This window comes from Eptatretus burgeri, chromosome 9, assembly GCF_056783735.1.
Source record: "Eptatretus burgeri isolate ZD-2024b chromosome 9, Ebu_testis_v1, whole genome shotgun sequence".
NCBI lineage: Eukaryota > Metazoa > Chordata > Myxini > Myxiniformes > Myxinidae > Eptatretus > Eptatretus burgeri.
In genome coordinates, this window is record NC_140969.1 from 34,371,095 (window position 1) to 34,395,249 (window position 24,155).

Consider the following 24,155-nt stretch of genomic DNA (forward strand, 5'->3'; position numbering starts at 1 on the left):
ATTCAATAGACCGCATTTGTAATGCATTCAGATTGTATGCACACATCTGGGAATAATTGTATAACATTATAAAGAATATTAGGAATATCAAAAGCATGTGCATTATCACAAACATTGGCCTCAATTGTGAGACTTGGTGTGGGGTATGAATAATTTTGGACAGGCATAAAAACAGAAATCTTAACATTTCTGTTGTTATGCTAATAATGTTGAGCCAAAATGTAAGTGGATTTGTACATGCCAACTAAATGTCCTTGGGTGAAGTGAAAGTTCCACCACTCTCCAGCTTGTAGGTTTGAGATAAATGCAAAACTCTCAGATTTTTCATGGGGTATGAATAATTTTGGGCATAACTGTGTATGTATATATATATATATATATATATATATATATATATATATATATATATATATATATATATGTATATATATATATATATATATATATATATATACAGATGTAGAATGGCGCCCTCCGCTTCGGTGACAAACATGAGGCTTCGAGGTCCGTCTCTCACTATCAGCCAAGAGTCAATAGCCATCGTCTTGCTCCACTATGTGAGCCAAATCGCCTCAGCATGAACATGAGAATCATGCAGTCTTCATCCATTGAAGGAAAGCCATTTCTTCATGCCGAGAGGAGAGCAAAGCGAGATCCTCCGTCCTTGCCACGTTCCTCTTTAGACTGCGTGAGTTCCTCACACCGAACTCGTGCGTTTGCTCCCGATCTCTCCTCAACATCACACTGAACAACCGTTCCCCTCCGGGGCTTGGCTTGCTGGCACGAAACCCGGGAAGGCGGGGCCTCTACCTGCTCGGCACACCTGCTCCTTGTGGTTATGGATGTTGGTATAAAAACACAACCTTTTTGTGGTTGGCTTGTAAATGCAGAAACTTAAGGCCCGGTCACACCTTGACGTTTTAGCCAGCGATGGCAACGTGTTAAAATGTATGTAAAACGCTGGCTTACGTTGAACTTTTGATGTTTTTTTTTTAAAGATTCAGACGTATTCATAGCAACTTGGTCTTATGTATAACGCATTGGTAACAGACACAGAACGTTTCGTTGTGTTATAGATAACTTATACCAACGAATGCTGAACCTGTTGTCGGCCTACACAACCGATGCCCAACGATAGTCTAACTTCGGCATAGCGCGTTGCACGCATAGCCGACGATGTCGTGGCGTAGCCTATTAAAAGGCTGACGCACAACGATTCGAATCATAACTGCCGTAGAAATGGAAGGGTCAAAATCGCGGTCACACCTTGGCGATCTTGCCAGCGTATGCCGACGTCACAAAAAGTGTGTCTAAAACGTTGGGGCACGTCAAATACGGTATGGGTAAGTTTGGTATGCGCGAGTAGAACGCTAAATACGCTATCATAAGTCGTAGTAAGTAGAGTACGTCAAGAAATTTTGAACATGTTCAAAATTTTACGACGTACTCGGCGTATGACACACGTTCCGCATGCGATGAGGATAAGTTTTACACACGATATGTGGACGCTTACACACGTCCACAAAGGCTACTTATAAGCTACTCATAAGTCGAAACACGTCGCGGTAATGTCTTTTTTACACGAAACTTATTTCCAACTTATGTTTGACGTGCTTTGAACCAATTCTTTACGTAGTCCCAACACACATCGACGTATGTAGACGTATTCCAATGACGTCTTCCGGTCGACAAAAAAAAAAAAAAAATGAATGTGTTTCTAGGTTACAACTGCCATATAAAGACGTGTTCCCAGCGGTTTTGGGAATTGGTATATAAAAATGCTGCTCATAAAAGGGGAACCCAACAGTGTTTTCGAGTCCTTTTTGAGTTGATGTCCATGTCAGCAGTACCAGTATCAGTACCAGTATCAGTATCAGTATTAGTATTAGTATTAGTATTAGTATTAGTATTAGTAGTAGTTTGTTCATGTTGGCAGTAGTAGGTGGGTGTGAGGGGGAGGGTGTGGGTTATGATGGATCGTCCTTGCGTCCGCGTGTCCACGGGTAGGTTCATAGGCTGCCACTCAACGATTTAAATGGCTGCATCTCCACTATTGAAAGTAGACGCTTGCGCTCAACAATTGGATTTTTTTACACTCAACGACTTTTAAACGGTACCACTCAGCTATTTTCATTGTTTACAATGAACGATTTAAATTGCTGTCACTCGCCTTTGTTTTTTTTTTTTTGTTTTTTTTTTTGACGCTGGGGTTTGGAAATTTTAATCGTTTCTTCTGAACGTGTTAAAACGCTCAAACTCGACTATTTTAAATAGACGCTGCCGATGGACAATTGGAATCATAGCCAAGCTAGACATCGAAGTGTGAACATCCTCGTCATGCCGAAGAAAAGTTTGAAGAATGCTGCAAATAAGTGTCCTGGCCGTGGCCGTGGACGCTGACGCAAGGACGATCCATTATACCGACATCTTTCAGCCTATGAGTAACTTAAAAGTAACGTCTGTCGACGTGTGGCAACGATCGCGTAACGTGCCAACAACACGTTAATCATAGGTTAGAAATAAGTTTCGGGTACGCTAAACATTACCTCGGCGTGTCTCAACTTATGATTAACTTACAAGTAGCATGTGTTGACGTCTGTCAACGATCGCAGACCGTGCCTACAACTTGTGGCCAGCGTAGCGGAACGTGTGAGTCATACGCCGGCATACGTCATGAAATTTCAAGCATGAAAAAATTTGAGGACAACCTAAAAGTACAACGTTTAAAGCCAACGTACAACGACGTATGGCAACGTGCTCTTAATGTTATCAAAACTTACCCATAACGTATTCAACGTGTGCCAGCGTTTTAGAAAAAAAATTCAAAAATCGGCATACGTTGGCTAAAACGTCAAGGTGTGACCGGGCCTTTTGGAATAGGTCACAGGAAGCAATCGCATACTGTGGGAACTTGGCCTTAATCCCGAAACAATACCGCACTACCACTCCCCCGTCGGTGACACGTAACACTTAAGCTCACAGTCTCCATACTTAATTACATCGAGTGTCTCCAATATGTCCAGGACCAAGCATCTCGATTAAATCTTAACTTTCCTATTAATTGCCGTGAAATAACACCAGGTGGATTGATTCAGCCTATTATCTTTCCGAGGTCAGCAAAATGAGTACCAGCTGGCTGGAACCAGGGGGCACTGCTTCAGTGGAACAGCCGTGCTCCCAGCAATAATACAACCAGCCACAGGCTGTGTACAAAATAATAATACATAATTATGTATATATATGAGTATATGCATACATACACACACACACACACACACACACACACACACACACACACACACACACACACACACACACACACACACACACACACACACGTTAAAATGATTCAACTTCTGGTTTAGTCACAGTCTGTAAAAATACAGTACAGCCAACTGCAAAAGTTTCAACATGAATGTTTGAAAAGCCATCTCAGTAATGCCAGCTACCCTTCAAGAATGGAATTTTATTCGATGACACATTTTTCGCTTTCTGTCGTCATCATCATGGAGTGTATCCACCCAAAAATTTAGCTAACAAGCCCCATCCGTGGGATCGGTTCCTTCTGGTCCACTTCCGCATTTGAACTGGCCAGCACAAAAAAAAAATTACACAGATCATGCTCCATCATACAGTTCATGTTTTGCTCTGAACATTCAGCATCATTAAAGAGGAACCCCGGCAACCTGAAGCCATTGTGCACAAGGCTGGGGGAACTTGCAGTACAACAAGCAATGCTATTTCATTGGTTGGAGAACATTGTGCACAATTAGAACGACGTTCAACGTCGAAGGCAAACTATGTGAAGGATTCGTGCCAAAGACTGTACAGAGTGGTCTGAAAGTCACTTTTCGCCCTCCCCAGCAAAGCATTTGTTCTTGGTGACCCCACAAATGCTGCACAAGTGGTCAAAGACGACTTGGTGACACATTCAGTGGTGCCAGGATTGATGGAGCACATACAGATACAGTACATTGACTGATTAATTATTGCAAGTATTACACAATGAAACCTGTAAATTAAGTTTATGAACGAATGCTTCACTGAGGATGGGCAAAGCATCTTTCTGACCATCCTGTGGATACGTTCATCATGTAGTTACCTCCGCCACCAAAGGTGGAAGGAGGTTAAGTTTTCACCCCTCTCTGTCTGTTTGTCTGTCTGTCTATTTGTCTGTTTGTGTGTTTGTGTGCAGGATATCTCAAAAAGTTGTGGAGGGATTCAGATGAAATTTGGTGGACAGGTTGTGTGTGTGTGACAATGACGAACTGATTCGATTTTGATGAAGATCCGGATCTTGATCCGTCTACCAATTTTTACTTACGGAATCTTGATTACTTCCATCATCTGTTTGTGTGTTTGTTTGTGTGTGTGTTTGTGTATATATGTTTGTTTGTTAATAGGCACGATAACTCGAGAACGGAAGAAGCTACCAATGTCAAATTACACCACGTGATTCAGGAGGGTGATGGCTAGTGCTGATAAAATTTTGGTCAAAATCGGTCAAAGGTCAAGGTCACAGTGAGGTCAAACATTCGATTTTTGATGGTTTGGTACAGAATCATCGTAGAAACTTCTGGTTTGCGTCGCTACCTTCTCTAGAGACAGCTTTTATTAGACAAGGTCAGAGGTCAAGTTGACGATTTCGTAAGTACCAGTCTATGACTGCTTGCTTTTAAGTTATTCTTCATCATTGAGAGAAAGGGCCAAAAACGATACATAGCACGATATCTCAAAAGGTTTTGGATGGATTCGGACAAAACTTGGTGGCTGCATTGGGTGTGTGACAAGGAAGAATCGATTCAATTTTTGTTGATGATCTGATTCCGGATTCGGATATGAGAATTATTCAATTTTTTAAGTGATTCTTCACCATTGAGAGATCGGGCCAAAAACTATATCTATCATGGTATTTCAAAAATGTATTGGGCCCAATATGCTCTCATGGATCAGGTATTGCATGGCGAAGGTATGCGCTCTAAATACTTTGATTGTGTTTTGCTTCCGACTTTGTGGTGCTTTTAAGATGAGTTTGATGAAGAACCAGATGGTGCACTCCCATGTATGTTTATCTCATGAAACAAATAAGAGGCACTGATGTTTTGTTCATGATGATACAAGGTCGGGTACACAGCAAACTATCCTGTATATTCGTTTAATTCGAGTGTTGCGTAAATCGGAAGTTAGTTCATGCTGGACACTCGGGGAACATTTTTGTATTTCAATTTCCTTACAAATTATGAATTGTGGTATCTTTCACTACAAGGAACAGCCAAAAGAAAGTTTATGTTGATTTTACTTAGATGATGATGTATGTGCATGGTGGAGACGACAGTATTACCGGATCAGTGATCCACTGATTTATAAATCAACAACTCAAAGCCAACAGTAAATGATCACACACGTGAGGAACATGTTCCGAATGCTATTTCATCAGTTGGCTCCTCAGGTGAGGTGGCACAGGTTACAAAAACACAGCCACAGGCAATTCCAGATGGCACGGGCACGGACACTTCTAAGTATCGATTCCAGGCAAATAAAACGGTAAATCACCGTCCAGATTCTCCTACCGTACTTCTCAAATTAGGAAAGTCGAAGCACAAACCCAATGGTATTACTTCAGGAGAAATGTCGCAATTTTGGGGAAGAAAAGGTGGCCCGAGGCAGTTTAAAACTGCTGATGCAGCGTTTCTTGAAGGTCCATGAAAAACCTCACAAACAGAATGACCACCAAACTCTGAAACGTTATCGATGTGAGAGCAAGAGTCTTTGAAGTGCTCATCAGGTTGTGACAGTTGGAGCAGATACTTCTGACATGTTTAAGGGTAAAGAGTAAGAGGTATTACATATTCCCCAAGAACAGATTACAGTACGACGGATTGATTCTTAAATGCTTGTTGCACAGTTCTCTGCATAAAAATATGGTGATAGTCACGAAGAACATTCAACATTCTCTCGATGAACCTATGGTCAAACAAGAATCATCACAAACTTATGGTTCATGATCAGTTTTGCACACCATTGACATCATCGTATGCCTGGTGTTGGCTTAATGGCTTAAGTGGTGGGCTTGGGATCTGAGGATCCTGAGTTCAAATCACACTCGCCTATTGAATTAATACCAGGTGGGGTTGACTATGCTTGTCATCCTTCCGAGGTCGGCAAAATGAGTGCCTGCTTGCTGGTATCCTGTGTTGGAGTGGTGACCCGTCCAGGATTGCGCCCACTAGCCAAGGAGACTGCTTAGGCAGCACCAGCACTCTGCACAAAGCATGGTCCCAATGGATGGATGGATGGACATTATCATGCACAGACAATACTGGACTTTCAAAATGATGTAATCCACCTCAGAATGCTCGGCCTGCATGCACAGAATGCCGTAGCAGCAATGCTGATTACGGCACATTGACTTTTTTCATGCTTTCCAGATAAGGATTGTGACCTAAAATAGCTTATAAAGCTTCTAAAAGAAGCTGAAAATACTTGGAAAAGTTACTTGAGAGAAAGGGTTGTGCCTTTGCTCAAGAAAAGAGTTGGAGAACTTTCTCAGCACACCCAAAGGGTTGATATTTTGCAGCTTGCTCATACTGCAAAAACTCCAGACAATGTAGGCCAGTTAGGTAACAAACCAAAAGCAGGCTCAACTCGACCAGGCTCAACTGTGCTAAAAAGAAAAAAAAAAAGAGTGTGTGTGTGTTTTATATATCCACTGCAGCCGCTCGTTTGTATTTACAGGAAATGGTATGAACTCGACACATCTCATCCAGGGCTATTTTTCATACCTCATGTATTTTCATGAGTCCGACTTGCATATAGGAACACATCAATTATGGTTAACCATCTTGGAATGAACACTCTTTCGTTTAAACTTTAAATTGTGAAAATTATATTGTTTTTTGCATGCATAGTCGAGGCTCGTGGAAGAGCCAGTACATTAAACGGATCAGGACATAACAGGATACAAAAGGAACAGTAGAAACGCACGCAAAAGCCACAGTAAAGACAAGCAAATGGTGTGGGGAGGAATGGGTGTAGCAAGAGATGATGCAGGGGGTGGAAAATGTGGTTACAGAAGGAAACTCCAAGGAGATGAAAGGAAGAATGAGATTGAAGAGGATGTCGAAGTTGGTTCCCGAGGTCAGGTCAGGTATGGGAGCATGCGCCGGAGTAGCACGTCGCTGAGTTCACGTTCTGCCGGTACTCCAGGGGCCTCCGTCTGGCCATCCCCCAGGCAGATGCCTGACCCATCCCCATCTCCTTGAGATGCTGATCAATCTGCTGTGGCCAAAAGTCACGTGGTCGGCCCATTGCCTCCTGCACTCATGAGGCTCCCTCACTGAGATAATCTGGTGAGCAGGATCAGCGTCAAGAAAACAAGACACTTGTCTATACAGCCACAGCTGACGCTCATGGACTACGCAGGTAACAAATCTCATTTGAGTCTCTCTCTGCAACGACTCGTTGGACACAAAGTCTGACCAGTGATGGCCAAGGATGCTCTGAAGACACCTGGTGCCAAAGGAATTAAGTCTCCATCTCAGATCCCAGGTCAGAGTCCAAGTCTCACATCTGTAGAGCAAGACTGGAAGCATCAAGTACCTGAAGACTCGGACTTTCATCTTCCTGCAGAGGTACTGACAGCACGACACCCCATGATTCAGTGAACCCATGACTCCCCAGGTCCAACCCAGACGTCTAATGACCTCTGGCTCACAGCCAGCAGAGACATGAATGTCACTGCCAAGGTAAGTGAATCTCTCCCAGACCATAACAGTCTCACCACAAACAGGTACAGACAAGAAAGCAGCATGCAAGATGTCATTGAAAGCCTGGATCTTAGTTTTAACCCAAAAAACCCATAATCCAAGCGGCTTTGACTCCTCATTCAGCACCACAAGGGCCCCCAAAAGGATATCCAGAGTCTCCACAAAGATGACTGCATCATCTGCGAAATCAAGGTCAGAGATCTTTAAATGCACCACAGCTTTATCTCTCTGACATCTTCCCTCGAATCCAGTCCATACAAGCACTGAAAAGTGTGGGGGCCAGTCCACACCCCTGATGATGTCCAGTTACAACTAGAAAAAAGTCAGAGATGTTGTCACCACATCTCACAGCACTCTCAGTACCAGAATATCGTTCAGACATCAGATTGATCAGTTTTGGTGGCACCCCACAAAGACCAAGAATCCTCCAGAGGGCATCCAGATTCACTGAATTGAACAATTTGTAAAGATCAATGTAGGCTGCATGCAGCCCCTGCTGACACTCTCATCTGCGTTCGGTTAGGACCCAAAGGGCAAGGATATAATCAATCGTTGACCTATTTGGTGTAACGCCTGACTGCTCTGGGTGCTAGTGCTCAAACACATGGTGGCGAATCCTGTCACGAATTATCCGAGCTAAGATCTTGTCCGGCACTGAGAGCAGCATCACCCCTCAGTTGTTGTTGTAGTCCTGGTGTTCACCCTTCCCTTTCAAGAGAGGAACAACAAGGCTCCTCTTCCAGACAGTTGGGATGATGCCTGTGTTCCAGAAAGAGCACAGAACTGCATGCAATGACATAACTACAGCATTTCCACCAGCCTTGAGAGGTTCAGCATGGATGCCACAGATCCCTGGAGCTTTACCCCATGTCAACCGGTTCACCGCAGCCTGTTGTTCCACAAACGAAGGTCGACCACAGTTTATTGGAAGATCAGCAATAGGGATTATAACACCCCTGACATCCATCTCGACAGTACGTGGATCAGCCTGGTTCAGCCACACAAAGTAAACGGCCCAGCTGGCTTTCATTTCGGACTCCTTTTTCAAGAGCCCACCACCCTCGACTCGAACTGCAATACACTGAGGGTCGGGCTTGGAGGAACGCAATGCACAAATTCCCCTGTAAGCAGGACGAGACTCATTTGACCACAGGTGATGCTCTACTCCCTCACAGCTTCCTCCCACATAGGCTTCCTTGTCCACACTCAGCGCACGTACAGTTTTATGCCTCAACTCCCTGAACAGCTTGGCTCCACCATGAAGCCTGGCCCTGTGACTCTGTTCAATGGTATCCAGTGTCGCTTGAGAGACCAAATTCTTCTTCGCCCGACGGTGAGTTCCAAGACACCCACCAGCAACATCAAGGGTTTAAAGGTTTAAAGGTACTCCACAACTCTTCAGGATTCCATAAAACACCCAGACCCCCCCTCCCAAATCCCCACTCAGCCTGTTTGCAAACTCCTAAGCTACCCTCTCATCCTTGAGCTTGCCAACATCCAGCCTTGGATGGGATGGTATCATTCTCCTGGATTTAACCTGCAACTTCAGAGTTGCTACGTCAAACCTGCGGTCGGTATCGATAAACAGCACTCCGGTAGACCCTGCAGTTCTAGATCATCGTTCAGCGACCATCAAGCACATGGTCAATCTCCTTTGCCATGTCACCCGCATTGGAATACCAAGTCCAGTGATGAGTCTGTGGGTGCTGAAACCATGAATCAGCCACCCCAATTCCACGACTTCTTGCAAGGTCAAGGAACTTGGTGCTATTCTGGTTCACAGTTCCAAACCCATGGGGACCAACACACGTCTCATAACCATCCCCATCAGTTCCAGTTGATGCATTGAAATCCCCAAAGACTAGAAAAGTATCTCGTCTGGGGCACTGATCAACCACAGACTCGAGCGTGGCGTTGAATGTAGCCTTCACAGTGAGATCACTCACCTCAGTCGGAGCAGATACAGAGACCAAGGAAATGACACCAAAGGAATGATGAACCCTTCGTCTCATAATACGCTTGTTGACCGGTGTTTCCTCAATTATCATTGGTGTCGGCGTGTTGGACACAGCTACAGCAACTCCTTTGGCATGGTAACCATCAGAGTGACCAGACCAATAGTATGTGTAACCACCCGCCATGATCTCGCCACTAGGATATGTACCAAACGATCTTGATGAACCGGTTTCTGAACCTCATAGAGAGCTGCAATACTGATGTTGAAATGCTTGAGCTCAGATGATCACAGAGACAGGTGATCATCCTCTCTTAGGGATGGGACTTTCCAGGCATCCAGCTGAAGGGACATCCTCAGGTTAACCCAAGGAGAGCGCCTTCAGGGGGACGACACCTCAGAACCACCCTGACACACACAAATGCAATTTGACCCAGGAAAGTTATCCAATATTTTTCCTCGACTCATCCAAGAGTGGGGGTCCCAAAGGCTTTACCTCAATCCCGTGATCCGATAAGCTGCCTTGTGAAGGGCAGCTGCACAGGAGGTACTCCCATGGAGTGGGTTTTCAGTTTTTCTTTGCGTTTTTCTTCTGTTTTCTGTATTGAAGGGTTTTACGGTGGCCAGAGTGCAAATTCTGCCACCGACCTAAAAAAAAAAGTAACCTAACTGCAGGAGGACGTCAGTAGACACAGTTCAGCACAAGATATGGATGTCGGTTGGCTCACAAGGAGCTCCTCCGCCCTTTGATGTTCAGAACCAAGTCACTGAAAACGCACACACAGAGCATGTATACACAAAATATTCCACAGGTGGGAAAGAAGAGGAATGATTGAGTGGAGGTGAAGTGATCCTGGATTTGGGTAGTTTCACCAGAAGGGGGTTGATGGTGGACCGTGTGTGCTCTGTAGAAACATGGGTGGGACAAAGCATAGAAAGAGCAGAGGGTGAAAGTCCAGAAAGGAGGCGGTTGAAGATAAAGAGACCACTGGCCTGAATGTGATAACAACGTCATTGGCCCATTGACTCAGCTTCATCATGGGAGATTCCAATAATATTGAAGCTCCTGGTCAAGCTAAGCAAGATGTGAGGCAGGGGAGTCAGTCCAGAGGGGAGGGCAGGATAAAAAGACTGTTTCCACTTCCAGATTTCGTTCTCCTAATGGCAAGTTAAAAGTGCCCTAGTTAGCAGAACTAAGTCACTGAAAACGCAAGCAGAGCATGCGCAAAAGGCCTCGTTAGCATTCATACATCATTTTGGAAAGTCCCGTTTTGTTTGTGGGTCATTTTTGTTCAATCTTGGATGACTTTAGAATTACTCCATTCATGTAGAAATAATATGCAGTGACACTGCTCTTTATTAAGAACAAATATATAAGGGTGACCGCAAAAAAACGTTACCGACCTCACTTCAAATAACATCCTCCATACTCTTGATATCCTCTTACTTTTTTCGATTTGGTCAAGATTTTGATTTGGTCAAGATAGTTGCACATAGCAGCGAGTGGAGTAGGAGACCCACTTAATATCTGTAATCTTTGCCAATCATGCTGCAGGCCGACAAACCTGCAACGTTGTTTGTAGTGAGATCGTACAAACTCAAGGGTAGATCCAGAGTGACATTTGGAGGGTTAACAGCTCCCAAGAAAATGCTGTTTTTGAATAAAACTTATAATAGACTAATTCCACTCAGAAAACAAAACCGTTTATTGTTCATTACAACAAATGTAGGTCGTAGTCTATAAGTAAAAATTAAATTAAGAGGGGCCCCCCAATCCTCCCTTCCCATCTTCCCCTCCATCAACCACTGAAATAAAAGGTTCTTTATGTTATTATTATTTTTACCGATTACCACTATTTTTCACCATCACAAAACATAAATGACGCCAATTCATGAGATTTATAAAACATTACGTTATTTTTTTTCTCCTAATTGTTACTTTCATTCACCATCATTAGCACTATAATTTTGCAATTTATCATTCATTTTCACTTTAATGTCTGATCTCTGTGAACATAAAACAAATTAATAACGTTATTTTTGGCAATAAGTGCGTGGATGACTAAAATTAATGCTGGTTCGTTCGCAGTAAACGTAAACTTCCAGGAACATGCGAGGCAGCGCCTCATTGCCCATATACCGCCCAAATAAAGGGAATGTGTTAAACAGGTCCCTGCTAGCTTTAAATAAAAAATAAGGAAGGTTTATTAAATTGTATGGTACTGAATTTTCTTTGGTCACATTGTATATAAAAGTCTTTCTAACCAGTCACTCAATAACTGATATAAACGTTTAGTGCTCTCTCGGTGGGCTACACAGTTGAAATTTGGTATACTAATGTAATAATCAAGATTTCGGAAAAAAAAAATTCACAAAACTGTCCAAAACCAAAAGTCGGTTGGTGGAACCTTGCTCCCTTGGCCGGTGCATAAATAAATAAAGAGCTCATACCACTCAGTCATTACCCCATCCACGTTGTGCAAAGGAGGGTTAAGCAATTGTTTCACTCTGTCTGTCTGTCTCTATCTGTCTGACAGACATCCATTTATAATTAATCGAGGATCTACTTAATTTCAATTTAATTTCATATTTTGAACACTGTAGAACATGAATCAATAGTGGGGCAGATAACAGCAATTTTTGAGAGGAATCGTGCAAATGATGATACAAGCATCAAATTTGGCACATTTGTTCTCCAGGGGATTTGAATCAAATCTGCCCGATTGGCCATTTGAAAATCCATATTTTGAAAAATTAAAAAAAAATTAAAAAACCTTCAAAAAAGTCAAGATCACGAATCAATGTTGGATGCTGACTGAGATTGGTGAATGTTTCAGAAACATCATCAAAGACGTTCCAAGTCTGCCATGCAGTTTTCTTCCCTTTACCACGGAAGGCAGACACGACGTCACATCCAGTGAACGCATGGAAGTATGGGATCCCTCGAGCTTTCTCAGGTCCTATTGCAGAAACTACCTCATGGACTGGAATCCATCGTGCCTTGGCTCCTTGGCCAAAGGCAATCCACATGTTCTCAAGACCTAGTTCCTGTAAGGATGGCAGTACAGATATTGCTATGACGAGTACGTCCGTGTCATTAGCCTAAATGATAATGGACTTGCTACCATCCATCGTTGCATTCCTGGCGTGTACAAATATTCGAGAATCAGCTTCTTCATGACATCATGGAGACACAGCATCCAGTGACTTCCTTGTGTTGCTAATGGCATCTTCCCCTTTTGTGACAATGACTGTGCTTGTCATCTGTGCTTCACACATCTTTTCCGCAAGGAAGTGAAACAGCTCAGTCTTGTTGCTGTCATCTCGAAGAAAGCTTCTCCAGTTACTTGGGGTCTTACTGATTCCTGTCACTCTTCTTCTGATTCCTTGTCCCCTTTTCGACCTTGCCTCGGACTTCAGACTTGACTTCTTGTGCAGATCAAACACTACGTCCACCCTCTCGTACCTGGCACCATAGGATTCCACCTTTGGGATGATGTCTTCTTTAGCATAGTCATCAAATATCGTTGCAGTGCGTGGAGGTAGGGCATTGATAAGTACTGAGCCATCAATGATGACTGCATCTCCCCTTGGTTGTCTGTCTGGGATGTTCACTTGTGCTTCAAGAATTTCAGCCAGCTGTGACTTCAAATTTCTTTGAAGTTTTTTTTTTCTTCTAAATTTGGATTTTCAAATGGCCAATCAGACAGATTTGATCAGAAAGCCCTGCAGAACAGAAATGCCAAATTTGATGCTTGTATCATCATTTGCACGATTTTTCTACTGTCGACTACACTACAAAACATGAATCAGATCATGAACCTGCAGTTTTCCAGCACTATGGCTCTGAATTAGGAAAACTGTACGAAGTCTCATTCCGAGTGCACATACGCACTTGTGTTGAAACAATTGATTCAGTCTGTCTCTCTATCAAACAAAATTGAAAATTATTCCAGAGAGGAAACTTACTGTTTTTAGGGATGTCATAAAGGACAGAAACGACAGGCATGAACTAATTTTGTGTTAAACAAAGTGGTGGAAAGAGGGTGCATCAGCGGCGGTGAACTTCCAATTCAACACTTTTTTTTCCGACAGTCTTTAAAACTTTTATTTTATCTCAACTAAATTATATATATTTCAACACTGTAGAACACCAATCGCTTTGTTTGCAATTCCACAAACCTTCAGTTTAGCAGTACTTCAGTCAAATTTTATGCCGTCTCGACCAAATTTGCCACTTTCTAAGGGCGGAGTAACCGTGAGATTCAGAAAAAAAACGGCGGCACCTTGTGGTGCGACCACAGAGGGAACTTCGTTTAAAATATCTGTTTGTTGAGTGCATCTTTTTTTCTCAAAGATCGTTCCAAAAGCGTCAGTTTCTCCGAGAAGAGTTGGCAATAGTTTCAGCTCTGGACTGGTCCGTTTGATCCATCAGCTTCGTCTGGTTGCCATCGCACCTGTGATTCAAACTTCACGAACAAAAGTAATATAGATCCCGCTCGAAAACGCAAAGCAAAAAGCTGAAAAACCCCTTCCCATGTCCTTTTTTCTCAAGAATTCATGTGGTGAGGTGTTGGATGAACTCTCGAGTTCTTCATTTAATTAATTAGTTATTCTTAATGAAGAATGATATCATAATCCACGAGTAATAACATTGGTGTCTTGACTCTGCTCCAAGGGAGAGTCGAGGCCGATGAAATATTTTATACCCATCCCCCCAATCCGTGCCTTTCCACAGCCGTGAATACATCATATCCTGTGAATACGTCGTATTGTTTTTCAGGTTTGTGCAAATCGAATGTTGATGCTGAGACCACAAAAGCCAACAATACATTTAGGCATCAATGTTGTTTTTGTGTCCGGCAGTCCAAATTACTTGTGGGTGTTGACACAGTGGTGCTGATGCAATCCTCACCAGTGACCCTTGCTGTGAAGGGACTTCCCAGGATGTGTTTTCCATCAAAATTGACAAGGATGGTGTAGTCTCCAGGTGCTATTGGCATGTATGATACCAAGCAAGTGCCATCGTTGTTATCATTGCAGTTGATTTCTGCTTTTGAAGGGCCTTCGATGGCTAAGGACAGCCCGCCTGGGGTCAAGGCAACGTGCAAAAGGTGTAAAAGTTTGCCATGCACTACAAGCACAGCCTGTACTGTGCCTGGTCAGATTCTTGCAATGAACAGTGAAATAATTCTCACAATGGTGCATTCATCGTGTTAAACAGATCATTCAAGGCAAGATTGTGGGGCCCTTTCCTATTAATGATTGTTTAGCTTGGCAGAAAATGGCTGATTATTATCTGAAAGCAAATGATTCCACCTTGTGGAACTATTTCATCAATCAATGATCTTTAAAAGACTGAGCTTTCCCAAATGGATCAGGTCATAAAGCTCCACCAAGGTTAAAGTATTTAACAATTTACTTCGAAAGAGTCACCTCGCCAGCTCAACTCGAATAACCAGCAATCAAATCTCCTGATACTGCACTTGTTTCTCCCTTAATAACGTAAGATTTATCTTTGGTATTACGTATTAATACATGCTGTCCATACATATACCAATCCCAACTCTCCGCAGTGTGCCGTGGAGTATTGACCATCAATAAGGGCTCAAGTTGTTTCATCTCCACAAGTTTCGAATCAAAACAGTCCAGAGGAAGCCCATGAGAGTCATTCATATATCCGAATTTATTGTGGAGTCTTGAAGCTTTTTTCTGTCTTGAGCAGGATGACGATTGGCATTGTTATATTTATCTTTTAAATGCATCACGCATCTCTGGCAATGATATTCATGCTCCTGACCTCATCTGTGCCAATCTTCCTCCCACTAATGAAATCATGGTATCATTTTCTATGCATTTCCTTTTATGTTGTTCTTTTCTCTTTTAAAGGAGTATAAACATGCAATGCAGAATGACACATGGCTATGCTTCTCATCGTATGGTTCAGAAGGCTCGAAATGCCTACCTTCACCGGCATGTTTGGTGTCAATTGTGAAACGTGCCTCTTCATTCACCTGTCCATGGCTCAGGCCAGGACCATAGGCACACACATGTCCACTGTCAACTTCGTTCACAAAAAATTGCAATGGACTGCCTGATAAGCGCAGGACACAATGAAAAGGAAAATGAGGGAAACAAACGAGAAAAAATATCAGCACACGGATCACCATGGAAGTTCCTCAATATTACCCTCATCAGTACTAATAAGTACCAAAACCATAATAAGTAGCATCATCAAGGTCATCAGGATTACCAATCTCATCAACATCACCGCATTAGTCGGTCCAATCAACTTCACAATTATCAAAACAGAATCAGCACCACCAGGATTCAGGTCCATTGATGTCACCACTATTCAGTAAAATCAACGTTATCTCCAAAATTAGTGTCAATATTTTCATCAGAATAATTAGCAACATGCTACATGGCAACAAAGCAGCAGTGAATGTTGGTTTGAATACTGGCACAACAAGTTGGTGCAGTGGCAATAGGCACCTGATATATGCTCGCCATTAAGGTGAACAGACACCTTGTGCAAACCCGTCTCAGTCGGCGAGAAATTAATGGTGACGGTGCCGTTGTGATTGTCCGTGATTTCCGGGATGGCTTTACTTCCTGAAGGCATCAGCACTTCTCCTGTAGCGTGTGGACAGTGTAACCATGGTGAAATGCCATAATTAAGTGAAAAACACAGTAAACTGCAATTCAGTGTGCCGATGACAGCACACCACGATTTATAAGCAAATCCACGACAATTCACCATGATATTTCAAACCGTGCTGTTGTGATAACTATGTCAACTGCAAAGAGTCCAAGAAAAACATTACTCGAGTTATCCAAATGTAGACTTTTCAATCTGTTAAAAACATCATGGGGGTGATAATAGCAAGTGGAGATATATGGCATGCCGAAGGCAAGGAGGCGAGCGTGCATATTTATATTTCTTTGCTTTACATTAAGCGTTGTAATTATTATATTGTCATGGCTACAACATTATACTGGCACCCTGTGCAAAAAATTCGAAATAATAGTACATCTCATGCATGCATAATTCAGTAAGGTGAACCTCACAAGTTTGGTGAACAAGTCAACTGATGGATGGGCCAGCCTTTCATAGAGCATCCTTGTTTGTTGGAGAATGAAGTAGATTTAGAATTTTTTTGAAATGCGTAACACGGGTCTGTTTTGGTCTCAGGTAGGCTCATTACCTCCGCCGCCGAAGGTGGACGGAGGTTATGTTTTCACACCTGTCTGTTTGTTTGTCTGTGACCAGGATATCTCAAAAAGTTGTGGACGATTCTGATAAAATTTGGTGGACAAATTGTGGGTTTCACAACGAAGAAGTCATTCGATATCGATGAAGATACGAATCTGGATCTGAGAATTTTTTGAAGTTATTCTTCACCATTCAGTTATCAGGCTAAAAATGATATCCAACATGATGTCTCAAAAAGTTATCGATAGATTCGGATGAAACTCAGTGGACAGGTTTGGTGTGTGACAAGGATATATTAGTTTGATTTTGGTATATGAGAATTTTTTTTTAACTTTGTAAGTGATTCTTCAACGTTGAGAGATGGGGCCAAAAATGATATTCACCATTGCATGATATTTCAAACATAGGGGCAATACCACCGGGCACTCACCTGGTCGTGGCTGGATAAGATAACCAGGGAACCACTGGTAGACATGGATGACCCACAAAATATGTAATGGAGAAGAAAGTAAATACTTTTGGATATATATTTTTTTTAATGTCGTGAACAAACTTTAGTACATTACGGTTGATGAATGTGGTGGTCAAGTTTCACCGGAATTGTGTTTGTGTAGTTTCTGAGGAGAAAGCAAATACCTATTTTTGGAGGCGACCCTCATAGACCCCTCAGGGCCCGATTTTTTTTTAATGCCATGAACAAAGTTTGGTACATACACGGTGATGAACATTGTGGTAAAGTTTCATTGAAAGTATCTGTCGACGGACGATGTGCCATCGCATAAGCTCCCTGGAACTACGTTCCTGGTGAGCTAAAAAGTTGTGGATGAGTTAAGACAAAACTAGGTGGTTAAATTGGTTAGGTGACAAGAACGAGCCAATTCAATTTTGGTTCAGGTCCGGATCTAGATCTGGCCTTTCAGTGGGATACAATACGTAAACTGTTCAGCCTGGTTCTTACTGTGACAAGAGCAGACAGAGTCTCATGCAGCTGTAATTTCCTCTGTCATCCCTCCTGATTTTCCAAATGATAGAAAAGAGTCGTTCTTTTTCAGCATTAGAACGTGGAACAGGAAGCGCTACTTTTGCAACCTTCACAAACCTGATGAGCGTCACTTCTCATTACTTTGCTGGCTTTATGTGCATGTGCCCTTTACTGACTTCCCCTGCACGGATTTGTGGGAAGTCCAACTAGTGTCTCCAAGCAATTGAAAATGACACCGTGTACCTTTTCTGGTACCCAGGCCATGACAGTTTGAGAAATTAAATATTTTAAATGAATGCAAGTGAACAATCATTTGCAAACGGAGTGAGCAGGAGATGCGTGCAAAATCCGGGCGACACATGCAAAATGCAGGTAAATGCGTCACGTAAATGAGGGCTCACCGGTGACATGGCCCTTCCTGAAGAACAAGGGCAAAGTGGAGTGGAAAGGCCTCAGTAGCTTTGTTTCGCCATTAAGTCTTTCTGTCTTCTGTGGGGCAAAAAAGATGGACAAACAATTCCTAATGATCAATGTTGGTTTGCATGTTTGTTTGCATGTTGTTGCTTTGCAGGTGAGCGAATCACACACAATGTTAATACATTTTATGGTCCGTACAGCTGCTGCTCTGAAAATACAATGCCATTTGACATAAGCATCACTGAATGTGTCGTGTAACAGAACAGGAAGTATATAGCATTACCCAGTTTTGTGTGACGAAAGAAGTCGGATGAGTTGCTTTCTCACAGAGAGGTAGAACATCGTCAGGCTCTTCGATAATAGGTTTGGTCTCCAGTGCCTGCCAAGCAAATATGACCGTGTAAAGATGTTTGTGAATACGGTATTTGATCCAGCTTGCCATACAGTGCACTTTGACCTGCCAAGCCAAGAACTACCAGCTTGATTTTGGATGTACACTTCGACATTACTGTGTAATGGGGTTGAGGAGTACTATATTGTGGATAAAAAGGTACCTCTGAAGGCACCTAGAAGGTCCAGCTTCAGCATTATATACCAAGTCATTATGTCACACAAAATGGCTTGTGGGTGGATAATACACAATCCTTACTATATAATTCATGGGCCAGTGTTTGTGTATTAATTTGTGTGTTTGTTGCACTACTCCTCCGACAGTTGTGGGCTGACTACATCCAGACTTGCTACAAAGGATATGCATGACCCCAATTAATGTATAGGGGTTTTTATTTTTTATTTTTTAAATCTTTGCTGTGGTCTTGGGTGGGGAGAAGGAGGAGGGACGCAAATTCTTGATGTAAATGTGTATAGTGTTGTGCAGCTCCAGGTAGGAGAGGGTATTACACATCCCCACCATTTACAGTGCAGCATTCCTGTCCCCACATTTTCCAGTGCAGCAAGAGGTATTTTGAATGACACGTTTGAATTAGGATAAAATCACCCCCCCCCCCCCCCCGGCCGCTCCCATCGGGAGCAGGTGCTTCTAGTGTTCCATAAAGGGCCATTTATTCAATACATACGCAAACATGGCAGAAGTTTTGATTTCCCTCTCTGTACTCATACACTCCACTGCCTATAGTTGATGCTGTCTATAGTTGAGATGGTAATCTGGTGTGTTAGGGTTCGATGCAGCAATGATGGGCAGAAAAATGATGATGAACTCACACCCACCGACACACAGAAGGGGCTGTTGGAGATGTGTTGTCCACCAAAGAAAATGGAAATGGTGTACGGTCCCGGCTCATGTGCTTCGAAGAATACATCGAAGATACTGTCAGGCTTCTCTGATACATCTGTGTCCAGTATGCCGCCTCCGGGAGCGTCGACATGACACGTTACCTTTCCTTGGCCTGCGGTCTTTGAATCTACAGACAGCAGAGTCCGCTCCCCAACAGGTAGCACAGGGCCCAGGCCTGGGCCTAAGGTACACACACCATGCTGTACATTACCACGATATCTGTTATTGTCACTTATTTAACATCTCAAGGTAAATGTTTTTGCTGATGCATAAAATAGCAATGACACTCATGAGATGTACTTGTCATGAGAACAACAGCAATGTAGACCTGCAAGTATTTTCCATCACAGGATGTATAACTTACCAATGAGGTAGCACTTGCTCGCATCTCCACAAGGAAAAGCTTGTACGTGGTATGGTGAATTAGGCACATTGTTCTCTGCATAAGAGATGCTGATAGTATATTGCCCTGCAATTTTCGGGGTGTAAGACACAGTGTATGTGCCATCCTCATTTGTATGCATATTGGTTTCACACAGATGTCCATCCATATCCTGTGGAAGACGTGAAAAATTATGGTCGTATATTATGGAACGTGTCCGTGAATGTTGCTGCACATTTTCTCCCAACTCATAATGTGATATTATGATTACCCCTTCCTTGTATACAACATCTATACTCATGGAAGAGCAGAATGACAAAGCGAAACATGGTTGTGATACAGACACCAGGGAGGTGAAGAATTGCTGGTGGACTCAACAACAAGCAAAATGACGAATGAATAGGAAATGTGGAAAAAGAGAAGCATGCAGGCAAGAGGAGTGGGTTTGGGGAGGATGAACGGAGGTAGAAACGATGTAAGCTGCCATAAAATGATGATGTTCCGCAAGCTTGAATCTCTGGGCAGAAGAGTAGGATTGACTGACAAGAAATGTCAATGAGCTGCAACCTTGATGGTCTGCAGGGAAGATTAGGATTGGGCTCGATGAGAAACGAGGAACAAAGGAGTGGAGGTATGAAAGTCAGCCTGGATTTTGAAAGGCAAAATGGGAGGGGGTTGTAAAAAGGGACTGGGGAGGGGCAGAGGCTAAAATCACAGGGGGAGAAAAACCAGAATGATGCAGTGGAAAACCACGGTCGCCATTTGACTGGTCTTGGATGAGAAAGCAGCGGGCCCTGTGCAGTGCCGGATTTAAAATGGCGCCAATGGCTACTCGGCGCCAGGCCCACACTCAGAAGGGGCTCATGGCGATAGATAGATTTATTTATTTGTTTTTAAGTGTACACATCGCGATACATTTCAATAAAGAACATGTATATAATTTAACGCTACTTAAAAAAAAACATACCACTTATTTGAAATGAAAAAAAAAACATACTACCATTTCCTGGTGCGTAGCATCACCACAGTGCACATTGTTAATGGTGACCATTCCAGTTCGAGTACCAAACACGCAAAGCGGGGGAGTTAAAGTTAATTTAGAGTACAACTAGATAACTAGTAATACGAATGATGAAAAGACATTTCAGGTACGCTGAGACACCGTAGTGTGGTAATCTTCATCCTGATGAAGCAGTACTTACATGGAAGGAAGAAACGCAGGCGTAAAACAGATAGGGATGAAATTGAAGCAAAACTGCCTCGTATCAGCAGATAGTTCATTTACAGTGCTTCTTCTCTGAATGAAGTAACCGCACCTTTGACTCCCATCGATGAGTGTGGAATTGCTAGTCCGATGCCCTTCTGCCCTCGGACTACCATTGCTGGTACCCTAATGGCTCCATTTGCAACTTAAACTTGTAACTACTGTAAATAAAACGTATATACAGCTGTGTGCCGTGTGAAAGACTACTTCTGTGTCGATCTGTCTTTTGTAATAGTTCCCCAAATAGGGGTCCACAAATGCTTAATCCAGCCTTGGCCCTATTACATCCTGGTATGAAGTGCCAATGATGTTTAGAGCTTTGGGCTCAACAGTTTCTAGGACATCTCTATGTCTATACAAGTGTGAAGTGGGAACACAAGTCCATAAGTAAGAGTACTCAACATCAATCTGCAGGCAAAGGTTTTCTATGCCATAAGTTTGGTTTCTCAAAATACATAGCATAACAGAGTTTTCCTGGTATGCAGCTCGCTTTGGAGGCCATCTTTGAAATGCAGTTGGCCCACGAGAGCCGGTGGCTTGAGCTGATAGGAAAGCCAAGAATCTCAAGGAAATCTGCTTTTTTCCCCAAAGCCTGATAACAGACGTAGATAGGAGGGTTGACTCGTTAATTCTTCCAAAGAGCGATACAATGACAATGTGAGACTTGCCCAAATTGAATGACATTCCAAGTGTTAGACCTGTATCTGATCCTTTCCAGGTCAACAGAAATGGAAGTCACTGCAGGAGGCCCAGTGGTGGGATATGGACTGCACGAACAATCTGCAAAGAGGAAACGTGGTTTCCAGAGCACTGGGGAGGTAATTAATTCAAATGAGAAACATGACTGTGCTCAAGACGCTGCCTTGCAAGATTAATGCTCTTTACTGGGAGAAAAGATGAGAGGATTGCCTGAAGAGATGCATGTTGACCACATATGTGGACAAAGTCAGCAAGCTCGGAAAGAAAGTCGCCTTGTATTCCACAGGCCTCAAACTGAGCAAGCACAGCAAGGTGTTGGGGTATTTCAAAATGGCCAAATTGGCAGGGGGCGGGGGGGGGGGGGAATAAAGGCAAAGGACATGCTAAATAAAGAAGAAAGAGGAAACGCAACAGCAAGAGAATAGATTTAGATGGGCATTGATGCCATTTGGGCCCATCGCCAATGGTAACAAGAGTGGACAGAAATTGATTTACCTTCTCGGGTGTGAAAGACAAATAATTTCTACACTGTCACCATTAAGCAGTATCTACAAGGGGGTAAGGTGGGGACAGAACATGATTGGTTGGATACACGAGCTTAGAAGGCAAACAGTGAATTATTATTGATTTATTTTTGTATACGTGGTGAAGGCTCGTGGAAGACCAAGTACAAGTAAACTGAAGGGATACACAACAGGACGAAGGGAGAGTAGCGAGAGGGGGACAGGGGGAGTACCAACAGCAGATTTGAAGGCCAAGATAGAGAAAGATTTGGACAAATTATGGGTGTGGGAAGGAATGGGGGGCAGGAGAGGATGCATGAGGTGGACAATATGGATAGATAAGGAAACTCTCAGGAGGAAAAACTGGAAATTTGGAAGGAGGAGGAATTGGGGTGGGGTGGGTAACAAGGGTCGAAAAGGTCATGATTTTGGATTTGGGATCAAGCCTGTCCCTCGGTATGGAAGTTAGAGTGGAGGGTGGTGAGATCTTCACAGAGGAGTCCAAATTGAAGGCCCGCTGGGCCGATTACTTTGAGCGGTTGTACCAGGCTGACCCACCAGCTGTTGAGTTTGACATCAGGGGTATTAATATCACGATTGCTGACCCTGCAATCAACTGTGAACTAGCTTCGTTTGTGGAAACACAGGCTGTGGTCAACCAGTTGAAAGGGGGCAAAGCTCCAGGGATCTGTGGCATCCATGCTGAACTTCTCAAGGCTGGTGGAAATGCTGTACTCGTGTCGTTGCATGCAGTTTTGTGCTCTGTTTGGAACACAGGCATCATCTCAACTCAACTGACTGGAAGAGGGGCCTTGTCAACCCTCTCTGGAAAGCGTAGGATGATCGCCAAGACTGCAACAACTACCGAGGGGTGACGCTGCTCTCTGTATCAGGCAAGGTCTTTGCTTGGATAATTCTTGATAGGGTTCACCACCATCTGCTTGAGCTCGACACCAAAGAGGTCAACTGTTGACTGTATCGTTTCTCTTCGGATCCTCACTGAATGCCGACGAGAGTTTCGGCAGGGGATGCTTGCAGCCTATATTGATCTTCACAAAGCGTTCGATTCAGTGAATTGGGATGCCCTCTGGAGGATTCTTGGTCTTCGTGGGGTGCCACCAAAACTGATCGATCTGATGTCTGGACTATACTCTCGTACTGAGAGTGCTGTGAGATGTGGTGAGATTTCCAGTTGTTACTGAAGTTCGTCAGGAGTGGGTACTGGCCCTCACACCTTTCAATGCTTGTTGGGACTGGATTCTGGGGAGGCTGTCAGAGAGATCAATCTTCTGTGCATCGTTTGGGAATGTCAAAATCTCTGATCTTGAATATTAGTTGGTCCAAATTATCGGAGAGTTACATTACGAGTCATCGATATATCATGTCTATGAACATTCGGTGGGTGTGGAGAAGAATGTGAAGCTCGAGGTATTCCAGGGAGTTTTGAGTTGTTAGTCCTGTAGGGTGTTGGGGTGTGGGGGTTGGGGTGTGGGGGTTGGAGTTAATGACATAAAGAGTGGCATCACCACAAGGAGCAGGGTCAGGTCTGTTAAAGCAGAAAATGAATCGCCAGGGAAAGACAAGGAGCAGTTGGGAAAGACATTCCCTGAAAGGAACTTTTATTTCCAACAATGTGCAGAGGAGCATCAGCAGGAACTGGCATGCAAAATATCTAATA

General features: G+C 43.3%; 1 protein-coding gene across 2 annotated transcripts in view; it reads right to left on the reverse strand.

Moving 5' to 3' along the window:
- Positions 1-24,155, reverse strand: part of LOC147019876 (filamin-C-like) — a 281,783-nt gene that overhangs the window by 60,995 nt on the left and 196,633 nt on the right. For both annotated transcript variants that reach the window (XM_085894677.1, XM_085894676.1), the window contains exons 30-36: positions 19,994-20,183; positions 19,563-19,810; positions 18,619-18,714; positions 18,320-18,407; positions 16,216-16,356; positions 15,686-15,814; positions 14,636-14,809 (exon numbers count right to left, since the gene is read on the reverse strand). In XM_085894677.1, coding sequence (XP_085750803.1) covers positions 14,636-14,809; positions 15,686-15,814; positions 16,216-16,356; positions 18,320-18,407; positions 18,619-18,714; positions 19,563-19,810; positions 19,994-20,183 — 1,066 coding nt within the window. The remainder of the gene's footprint in view (positions 1-14,635; positions 14,810-15,685; positions 15,815-16,215; positions 16,357-18,319; positions 18,408-18,618; positions 18,715-19,562; positions 19,811-19,993; positions 20,184-24,155) is intronic.